The sequence below is a fragment of the Tachysurus fulvidraco genome, chromosome 13 (genome assembly GCF_022655615.1).
Source record: "Tachysurus fulvidraco isolate hzauxx_2018 chromosome 13, HZAU_PFXX_2.0, whole genome shotgun sequence".
NCBI lineage: Eukaryota > Metazoa > Chordata > Actinopteri > Siluriformes > Bagridae > Tachysurus > Tachysurus fulvidraco.
The window spans coordinates 23587369-23598706 of record NC_062530.1 but is presented as its reverse complement, the minus strand read 5'-3'; the positions used below and the strand labels follow the sequence as shown (position 1 = coordinate 23598706).

At 35.6% G+C, this 11338-nt stretch overlaps 1 protein-coding gene across 4 annotated transcripts; it reads left to right on the top strand.

Moving 5' to 3' along the window:
• Window positions 1-5884: 5884 nt before the first annotated feature.
• lbhl (LBH regulator of WNT signaling pathway, like) lies at window positions 5885-11198 on the top strand. Of its 4 annotated transcripts, none has more exons than XM_047822538.1 (4): window positions 5885-6776; window positions 9376-9457; window positions 10070-10413; window positions 10580-11198. In XM_047822538.1, exons 2-4 carry the CDS (start codon window positions 9410-9412, stop codon window positions 10593-10595), a joined length of 408 nt encoding a protein of 135 aa, XP_047678494.1. In that variant the 5' UTR covers window positions 5885-6776; window positions 9376-9409; the 3' UTR covers window positions 10596-11198. The 4 variants fall into 4 exon arrangements, with proteins under 4 accessions (XP_047678494.1, XP_047678495.1, XP_047678492.1 ...); XM_047822539.1 differs by having other exon boundaries at window positions 5937-6776; window positions 10070-10346; XM_047822536.1 differs by lacking the exons at window positions 5885-6776; window positions 9376-9457 and adding an exon at window positions 9639-9889.
• Window positions 11199-11338: the final 140 nt, after the last annotated feature.

Sequence of the window (11338 nt, the reverse complement as noted above, 5' to 3'; positions counted from 1 at the left end):
CTCTCTCTCTCTCTCTCTCTCTCTCTCTCTCTCTCTCTCTCTCTCTCTCTCTCTCTCTCTCTCTCTCTGTCTCTGACTCTCTCTCTCTGTCTCTCTCTCTCTCTCTCTGACTCTCGCTCTCTCTCTTTCTCTCTGTCTCTGACTCTCTTTGTCTCTCTCTCGCTCTCTGTCTCTGTCTCTGTCTATCTATCTATCTATCTATCTATCTATCTATCTATCTATCTATCTATCTATCTATCTATCTATCTATCTATCTATCTATCTATCTATCTATCTATCTATCTATCAAAAGATAACAACAGGATTAGCTGGACTCCCAAACCAGTTATCATTCAACAATCTGCAATCCGTTGTTTCTTCATCTGAAGATGTTTTCTTCATACTTTACTTTTTCAGCCCACACAGTGGACTTCCCTCCCACTGTTTATGGTAAAAGTGAATATTATGTTAAAGGGTGCTCTGACTGCAAGACCTGTATAAAAGGCTTTGCTAATAAGCTTCCATAACTCCTGCACATCTTCACCACTAAATGCCTTTCAAGGGCACAGTCCATCATCTTGGCTGCCTTGCAATTGGCTCATACACTTTACTCCTCTCTTCCCTCTGGCAAACGCTTCTGCAGCGTCAAGACAAACATCACTAGCCTCAAAAACAGCTTCATCCTGCAGGCAGTAGGGCGGGAAAAATGTCCGTCTCTGTCCATGTGGCCGTCTCCCTCCATGACCATCCATGCAATTTATTAGATCATTATCTCTTTCAATAGCCATTTTGGATATTTCATATGTTCTTACTATACAATATAAATTTGTGTGATGCTGTTTGTATGTATGTATTATTATTATACTAATTTAGAGTATATTTATCATTTTAGTGTGAAATGTTTACTTGTTGAATTTTACAAGAATTTTATAGATGCATAAAGCATCCCCTATTCATATAATAATTTTAAAAAAAAAGTTACTTTTTATTTGTGAATTTCTCCATCATGATATAAAATAAAAAATGGCCCTAAAGGTTATTTATTTGGATATTTATTTTTGTTTATTGGAGTGTTGTAAAGACCTGTGTTTAGGGTTTAGAGGACTTCATTAAAACCTCACAAATTTGTTCATATTTGATCACATACAAACACACAGAGAGTTAAATGAACTAAGTATGATAATTATAATAAAGTTTCCTTACATTGTCCAGAAACAAACTGGTGTGAAATCCTTCTTAATATTTTAACACACAGATCATAATAAAATGTACTTTAAAACCAAGTTAAGGTGATATTATTGATAACTATACTGTCATTATCAAAGAAATACATGTGGAGAAACACAGGTGATTCATCACATCAGCAGCTTTTAAATTAAAGGAAAGTTTCTTTTCAACCATTTTTCTATTCTAAACGCTTTCCTTGCAAACTTTATCAGCTGGACTCCTTGCGCCCCCGTGTGGCCAGGAGAGGTTTTGCAGTGGTTTGCAATTTTCTCATACACAAGCTGAAGCTAAGAAAAATTAGGAATAAAACTAAAGTAAAATCAAATCGAATTGTTGTTGAAATGTTGACTTTAAACACTATACTATACAGTTTAGTTTCGTGGATGCACTGATTATATCTCAACACAGATTTATTACCTGCATGCTAACATGTAATAAAGACACATTTACATCAAAAATATGAAATTACTAGCAGCTCCAGGCTACTTAATAAATGTAGAGGTAGTTGACAGCATTGTAAAAAAAAAATTCCAGATAAACAGGACATACTTTCTTCCATCAGCTGTATAAGTGCTTCTGTAGCTGGAAGATCCCAGTTTCTTATTTATATTATAAACTCACATGATTTTGACCTCAGGACAAACTTCAGAGATTATGTTCTTATTATATTCATTTACTTATCAACATATTCGCCTTTCAAAATAATCTGATGATTCATCTGTTCATCCCTCTTCCGTGTGTGCTTTATCCTGGTTATGGTAAATCTGGAGCTTATTCCAGGAGCACTGGGTGTGAGGTGCTACTACATCCTGTATGTCTTTACCTGTTCTTGCTATTTCAAACACACTAGTGTTATGTAGGTGATGCTGGTTACCAGATGGTGGTAGTTATGGTACAAAAAAAAAAAAAAAAAAAAGGAAAAAATCCATACCTTAATATGTGTATTCCAGGAAAAAAGAAAGGAGGAACAAATGAAATACATAATAAATAATAAATTGGTTATAAACGACCCTTTGGTCAAGGTGCTATCAATGTTAATAAAAGTTCTTTGGTGTGTTTCATTACAGTTTGTTTTTAAATGCTACAATTTTAGCGTTGGAGCAGATTTAATATTTGCCAGAAGATAGAGGTAGTAAAGATGAGTATTGTTATGAAATTTGGTACATTGTGAATCTAGAATTTTAACTAAAAAACAAAACCTTGCATTTTTTTTCTTGCCCATTGCATATGCATAATTTCCCTAATGTGAACTAGTATGAAATCGATCATATTCACTATTAAACATGATCAGTTTGGTTATACATGGCCCTCAGTTTGAAACATTGGAGTTACAACGTGTTATTTTCCGCACCCCGTAAATCTAAGTGGTTTATTTTAGCTTTAAATCCTACAATCTGCTTAGCATAGGTGCTGTGATCAGTGCGCTTCCTTTTACAAGCCCTGCCACACTTTCCTATAGTGAACCTGGCACGTGTGTACTTGCAGGACAACAGATGAACAAAGGACGTTTAGGATTTAAAGGATGTTGGCTAAAGCTCACTGAGTGTAAGCCTGAACACTCTGTTTTATATCTGCTAGCACAGAATCACATTAATTTATCGTATCAGCTCGCTGTCAGACAAGCCAGGGACAGTCGGTATAAATGTGTGTTAGCATGGCTATGCTCCCCTTGCCTGTTATTGAAAATAAAAAGGACTCAAGGTGTGAATTGTTGATCAGATTTAAACGATGGAAGAAACGACATGCAACAGATAATGACAGATATTAGATGTTAGCTTCTCTTCAACTAAAATCATAACCAGTTAACAATGAGACTAGCACAAGTGTGTATATGTGTGTGTTGGCGTCTACAGGGGTTCAGTTGCCGCCAAACGTGCTTTTTAGATGAAAAAAAAAAAATATATATATATATATATATATATATATATATATATATATATATATATATATATATATACGTATGTATATATACGTATATATACATACGTATATATATATATATATATATATATATATATATATATATATATATATATATATATATATATATATACAGAATACCTCCATAGTACACCTGATTTGTATTGTAAGTGACAACTAAATACATAAAAACGTATCAGTTTAATTTATGTATAAAATTAAAGTAACAGTGATACAGTTTGAAGCTGAATAATTGAGCTTGTTGGGCTAAAAGGTACAATCCGATGAAGTTCCTGCAGAAGTCAATACAGCTGGATGAACCGTACAGCACAAGCAGAGCAGCACAGCTTTTGGTAATCGTCTGCTCACATCTCTAATCAGCTCTGCCACTAATCCCGATCCTCTACAACGTCCTTCTGCTGGGATAGAGAGAGCGCTGGATAGACCAGGGTGAGGGAGAGGACTCAAGAGAGACAGATGAATGGAAAAAAAGTGTCAGAGTTTGTACATTTGAAGATGAGCAGGCAGCTTTTGTATTTGGGAAGAGAGTCTAGGAATATTGAATATTGACCTGCAGGTCACGTTTCAGCTTCATCTTTATTTAACATGTTTATGGATCACAAAAGGTCTTAATACAGAGAAACCAGAAAGCTCCTTAGCTGGACCTGAACTTTTTTCTTATTAGCTGGATGAACAGAGCCTGTATGGAGCACGGCAGCAGAGCAGAGGACGCCTGTATCTCCACAGGGTAGGACACCTCTGAGCGACAGAAGAGAGTCAGAGACAGAGAGAAAGAGAGAGAGCGAGAGTCAGAGAGAGAGAGAGAGAGAGAGAGAGAGAGAGAGAGAGAGAGAGTCTTACATTGTGTGTAATATTTAATAGATTGAATTAAGATTTTTAAATTACATCTTGTTGTAAAGAGCCACAGAGAAAAGAGAAAAATAAATCACAACTGCAATTCCACTTCTAGCTTCACAGTATTCATTTCTTTCTTTTTTTTTTCATTAGCAACAGTATTTTTTGGTTTTATATTTTATTTATTCACAGTTTTTAATGCAGAGGTTAGGAGGAAGATGAACACTTTTCATCGAATATAGAGGAATATAGAGGGTGTCAATACTTTTGGGCCATGTGCTTATGGTTGTGTGTGGTGTGTTTCTGTGTGTGTGTATGTGTGTGTGTGTGTGTGTGTGTGTGTGTGTGTGTGTGTGTGTGTGTGTGTGTGTGTGTGTGTGTGTGTGTGTGTATGTATGGTGCCTGAGCTCATTAATGACTTTGGCAATAACAGCACAGGGACAAAGCCGGATTTAATCCAGTTCCTAACTCCAGCTTCGATGGCAGGGGGTCGTGTGATATATGTGACATTAAACGTAAATGTAAATGTATTAATGTGGTAAACATCTGCTTATTTTTTGTGCAGACGAAAAAAGACTATATATTTCCAAAAATATTATGAATGTACTGAAGCTGACATTATTTAATATTTGTTACTGTGAGATTATCGATAAAGCATTAATGTACAGTAATAGTAGTGTAACCTTGGATCATGGAATGGAATCCGTCCTTCAACTCTCTCTCTCTCTCTCTCTCTCTCTCTCTCTCTCTCTCTCTCTCTCTCTCTCGCTCTTTTGTCAGTCACAGCAACTCTAGCAGTTTTGAGTCTGTGTGCATCTAAGAAAGACAGCAGACAGCATTTTGCTTCTCATGCCTCAGAGGAAGCATGTGTTAGCCTTCACCTACAGTAGCTGATGTAGGACATGGAGATCTGGCTGGTTTGTAGGAAGTGAGAGCTAAACAAATTCTTTCCTACATATGTTAATACCCTACTCTATTACCCTAGCCTAATCTATTACCCTACATAAGCCTGATTTTTTAACACAATTCGACACAATAACATTTGATGAGATTGATGCTATTACTTTTCTAAGCAATCGGAATTACAACCACTCCCAGTATTCCCGTTATGGAAGCTCAAAGTGGCCTCTCTTTTTTTTTTTAACAAACAGTAGAATTCTATTCAAAACTATGGAGCTTTATGACTTGGCGAACAAGCTACTTACACAGATGCTTGTCATCTAAGTGAATATTCATTTTAAAGAAATGAACATATTGCTTATATATTTATATGTTTTGAACTAATAAATGAAGAAACCATAGAAGTCAAAAGTTGAAGTAGAATTTGAGCCAAGTCGAGTGACTAAGTACAGAGCTCTTAAAAAAAGCCAAGCGAGTTTAAATTGATCACAAATAACTTCTGTTTTTTCTTTAACTGGTAGAATTGCACTAGCAGTGTATGTAGATACTGCAGTGTGAATATGTTTGAACTAGATATCATTCAGTTTCAAATTTTATCTGATGATGCAAACATGCAACCTCATTGTGTTTCAGAGGTTTCAGCAGTAGCTACTGTAGATTGTACTGATAAACTTCTCTCCCCCCATGCAGTTTGTTAATAATGTCCACATTTAAGTGTAATGAGGTGCAAAAGAGATACCAAGAAATATCTCTGTGTGTGTTTGTATGTGATCCATGTACTGTAAGTCACTCTGGATTAATACATTTGTGAGGTTTTAATGAAGTCCTCTAAACCCTAAACACAGGTCTATATATACAACAATAAACAAAAATAAATTTCAAAAAATAAATAACCTTTTTTGGCCATTTTTTATTTTATATTATGATGGAGAAATTCACAAATAAAAAGTAACTTGAATAGGGGATGCTTTATGCATCTATATACAATAAAATTCTTGTAAAATTCAAGTAAACATTTCCCACAAAAATGATAAATATACTCTAAATTAGTACATATAATAATAATAATAATAATAATAATAATAATAATAATAATAATAATACATACATACATACATACATACATACATACATACAGCATCACACAAATTTATACTGTATAGTAAGAACATATGAAACATTCAAAATGACTGTTGGCTATTGAAAGAGATGTAATGATCTAATAAATTGCAAGGATGGTTGTAACAATAACAATGTTGGGATAGATTGAAAAGTTTAAAACAGTCCTACTGAATAATTCTGTATACTGTAAATACTCAGCTTCACGTTTGTTGGCAGCTGTAAAAAACAATTTTTTATTTATTTGTATTTTTTAAGTGGTTTTATATTTGTCTAAAATCTAAAAAAGAAGTACAGAAAGAATTAAAATAATAACAAAAGAAATGAATAATAATAATAGTAATAGAAATGAATAATAATAATAATAATAATAATAATAATAATAATAATAATAATAATAATAATAATCCAACATAGACTCTTTGACTCATAGAAAGCCCCCACCCCATATAAACAAACAAACAAACAAACAAACAAACAAACAAACAAAGTAAGTAAGTAAGTAAGTAAGTAAGTAAGTAAGTAAGTAAGTAAGTAAGTAAGTAAGTAAGTAAATAAGTAAGTAAGTAAGTAAGTAAGTAAGTAAGTAAATAAATAAATAAATAAAAACATCAAACCAAATAAGGTTTCAGTATGATATGGAACCCTTTTCTTAACACAGGAAGAAAAACAGGAAAGCCAAAGGAGTCTGTGGTTTTTGATTCCGCTATAATTCACTCATCTGTTTTCGACTCTAAGAACTTCCATTTCCACTTCGACCTTTAATCGTGTTTGCGGTGAGTCAGAAAGTTGTTATCGTGTTAAAAGAAGTTTTTTCCATTCGTATAATGAATCTGTTTAGATTTTTCCTCAGTGTTTATCATTTTACTGATTTTCCACACACCACACCAGCGAGATGGGAGAAATGACATGCAGGGCATCATGGACTCACTTTCACAGACCTGATCGTATTAGAGATGTTCTAACATCTGTATGTAATAAATGTAAAAGTAAACATCTCAGACACAGAGCAGAAATGTCATAGAAACAAATTATATAATTTCTGCCACTACGGCATTTCTGCATTTCTTCACTTTCTTTGTATATAATTTCTACACTGTGTCAGAGACTCTAATATGATCAGTCACAAAAATAATCCCTACACGATCTGATGATTTTCATCTTATTAACTCACTATCATTATTAAATATTGTATACAGTACATTTCTTCTCCTCTTCACCTTTCAGCCAATTTCTCCTCTGATAAAGAAACTCTTAATCCTCTTAAAAGTCCTCCTCACTACTACTAACACTGTTTAACCTTAAGAGCTCTTTTAAGGGTGTAGATGCTCTATGAATAACTTTTATCTTTACTAGGATCTTCTCTTTAATTCTAAGAGGAAATGCCGACATTTCTAAGCATTTCGTTAGCATTTCATCACTAAGAGAAACTCTTTGCACTAAGAAATTTCATGAACACTGGCCTTGGTTTGACCCTATACATGGTGTATCCTGCCTCGATGCCCGATGATGCCTGAGATAGGCACAGGCTCCCCGTGACCCGGGAAGTTCGGATAAAAGCGGTAGAAAATGAATCAATGAATGAATGAATGGCCTCAATAGGATCTGATAGAAAATGATTTACATCCAAAATCCTGATCCAGAATCTTGAACTAAGCAGAGCCAATTAATCTGTTCACCTATGAAAAAAAATATGGTAGTTCAGTGACTCCAATGTTCTCGGCATGAACTCAGTTTTTTCCACAGATTCTATTTACTGAGTTAAATCCATTCACATTTATGTAAATGATTGAGCAAAAAGCAGCTCATCAGACCAGAGTCTAGCTACAAGGCAGGGTCTCCGATTTTTGAGAAATGCTTCAGAAAACTGAGTCGGGCCGAAAACTAAACAAATATCAAAACTAACATGTAGCCAATGAGCAGAAAGGGGTGGGGCTTGTTAATATGGGTGGAGAGAGTGTTTAGTGCACATGTGTGACATTAGCAGAAAGCGGTTTTAACATTGACATGGAGGATAAAAACGAAAGAAAGCGAAGAAAGACTTACGATAAGGCAAGAAGTAGGACGTGTTAATATAGGATCAGCTTTCCAGCGCTGGAGAGAACTGAAGGAGCAGGAAGTTGGCCACATATTCACAGGTTGGAGTTTCCCGAGTCAATAACTCCTGAGCTAAACGCTGTTACTACACAAATAACACCTCTTTTCTATCATAGTAATGTAGAGAGGCAGCTACAACCGCGTTTAGTGTAGTAACAGCGTTTAGCTCAGGAGTTATCGACTCGGGAAACTCAACTTTACTTAAGACACCGAGGCGCTTTTTTCCTTCTCGATAGGTGAGTAACGTTGGTTCTGCTTTGTTACACAGAACTAATATATGCCTTTGTCCTTTACATGATTATGCTTGTGTGTCATTTTTGCTTGTTTGTTTATCTGCAATCGTATTGTTCTTCCCTTCAGCTATGATAAAGACACATTTCTTTCCAGTAGTTGCCTGGGTTACGTATGTATGTGTGGGCGGAGCTATGAATACAGGGGTGGGACCCGTTTGGGTTAGGGGTCTGTTTGTTTTGATGATTTTATATGTCGACATTGGCTTTCAAAAATCGGAGACCCTACCTTTAAGACCTTAGCTTAAAAAGTGGAGAGATTTCGCTGACTTTGATAAAAAAACAAAAAAAAAAAAAAACAGATGTCGGGGAATTGAAGTCAAACCAAAAATGTGCAACCAAAAGCAAAACTGTGGAAAGTAAAATGGGACACAAGGCATGACCGCAACAAAAACATGACAAAATTATATATATACACAGAACACACAGAAACCTCAAACTAAATGCTGATTAGTGGAAACGTGTGAGAGTGTGACATGCAGGGTCATGTGACTAACGTTTGTTCTCCTTTCCCAACAATTTGAAGTGTTTTATTTTCAGCCATGGACTGTTGTCACCATTCAGTCATGTTAGTTTCTTATCCTGTCTTTCTTAAGCTTCGGATTTCTCGTGCAAATGAACTGTAGTCAGTTAAATGACTGTGACATAGTGTAATTTATTCGGATTTGCTTAAGCACTTGAATGAGTAATCTAAGCAGCGTAATCCTGCCTGCACACAACAGGCACATAAATAGAAACTGGGACTCTATAAAGATTAACATATCAGCTTCATCTTGACCAGCAAAGGCCCTGATTCTTTAAGTTTGATGGACAGACAGGACCGGTTTGATTTTCCACACAGGAAAAAGGGTGTTGCGTAACACAGAGTTGTGAAAGACTTGTTTATGTGATCACGTGACCTCTGCACATGTTCTAAAAGTGTCTTTTATTTCCGCTTAGACATCATGTTCTCCTAAAATCTTTTCTTCTTTTTTTTTATTTCAAATAGATGTGTGGCGGATGTAACAACCCAGGATACGGTTATGTATGAAATTCCATTGCAGAAAAAACGGGACAATCTTCCTTTTCAGGTAAATATTTAAGTATGAAGTGTAAAATAAAAAACAAAAACAAAAAACAACACTAATACAGACAACAATATAAAAGTTTTTATACCTTAACAACCTTATTCATTTCCATGCCTATGCTCACTTCTTCTGGTATAAGCTGTTCCAACTTCTCCAGTGTTACACCACACATTCTTCCAACCAGATCTGAAGAACAAGTGGGTCTTAAACCTGTGTTAAGATTAATACTTTGTTGGACTTTTGCATTATTTATCGATGGCTCCATTATTTCCAGGGTTGGCCATCCATCCGTCTATCTGTCCATCCATCCATCCATCCATCCATCCATCCATTTGTTCCCCCATCCATTTATCTGTCTGTCGGTCTGTACATTCTTCCATTCCCTCAATCCCTTCATCCATCCATCCATCCATCCATCTACCTATCCATCCATCGGTCTGTCCATTCATCCCTTCATCCATCTATCTATCTATCTATCTATCTATCTATCTATCTATCTATCTATCTATCTATCTATCTATCTATCTATCTATCTATCTATCATGATTTTAAAAAGAATATTCTAGCCATCTCTTGACACCTTCTTACATAACATCAGTTTCTCCATCTCCACAGATCTTTCCAGACCCGGTGGAGGTGGTGCTGCACCCAGAGGGAACTCTGGTATGTGTCCCGCAGGGGAAAGAGCGTTTGCCCTCCATCGTGGTGGAGCCAACAGACATCAGTGAGGTGGAGAGCGGCGAGCTGCGCTGGCCTCCGGAGCAGGGAGACTCTGATGATGAGGATCTGTTTTTGGAGCAGTGTATCCCGCCAGCTAACATTGCTGACTGGGGGGAGGAAGATGAAGATGAGGCCATCATCATCAGCAATCAGCCAAGCACCTCCCTGTTGGGTGTGTTTGATAGCTTCACATTACTACTTCAAACATCTACAACAAAATATCGCCATGCATGGCCAAGGTTTATGCAAATAATATTAATCATTTTAATAATTACAATTCTATTGTGTAAATAAAATAAAAAAGTTAAATATGTGTTAGGTCAATCCAGCTTTCATGCTAAAATGACCACAATTACCACGTCCTGCTATCTTTTGATCTCTGTTCTTCTTTATTTCTCTTAACAGAGCTTCAAACAGATGATTTCAGAGATAACACCCCAACACTTCTTCCTGAGAATGTTCCTGCATTAAACTGAACAACCACATCACACTGCAGCCCTTGCCTTGGTCACAAAAACACATTTGGTCCAAAAAGAACTTTTTCTTATTTTTTTTATTTTTTTAATTTTGGACTAAGTAAGCACCAGTAAACAATTCTGACTTCAGTCTTAAGTATTGCATTCTGAACGAGGAAATAATGCAAGCCTTCCCTGACATCAATCATGCTTCTTGTGTGTCAGAGAACCGCACATTTTTTTTAGAACTGCACATATTCTGAGCATCACAGCAACTTGCATTTCCTGTTCCTCTTTTACTGACCTTTTCTTTTTTTTCCTAAACACGTTTCCCCGAATGACATACTGTAATTCTGTGGTGTCAGAATTCCCTGATTGACAGAAGATCTGTTGTGTTTTACGGAACTGACAATGCTTATTAGGCCCTAATAAAGACTTTAGCTTCATTAAAAAATAAAATAAATAATATTTGAATTCAATGTAAAGACAAATCCTAGCTAACTACCTATGTACAGTAAGTAGCTAGGCAAAAATATCTGTGCCAATAAATTCAATTCAGTTCAATTTTATTTGCAAAGCGCTTTAAACAATCAACAATAGTAAAAAAAAAAAAAAATTAATGTTAAACAGAAGTTCAAGATTAATATTAGACTTCTATTTAAAATGTGTTTGTATTTATCCCTAATGAGCAATTCTGAGGTGACTGTGG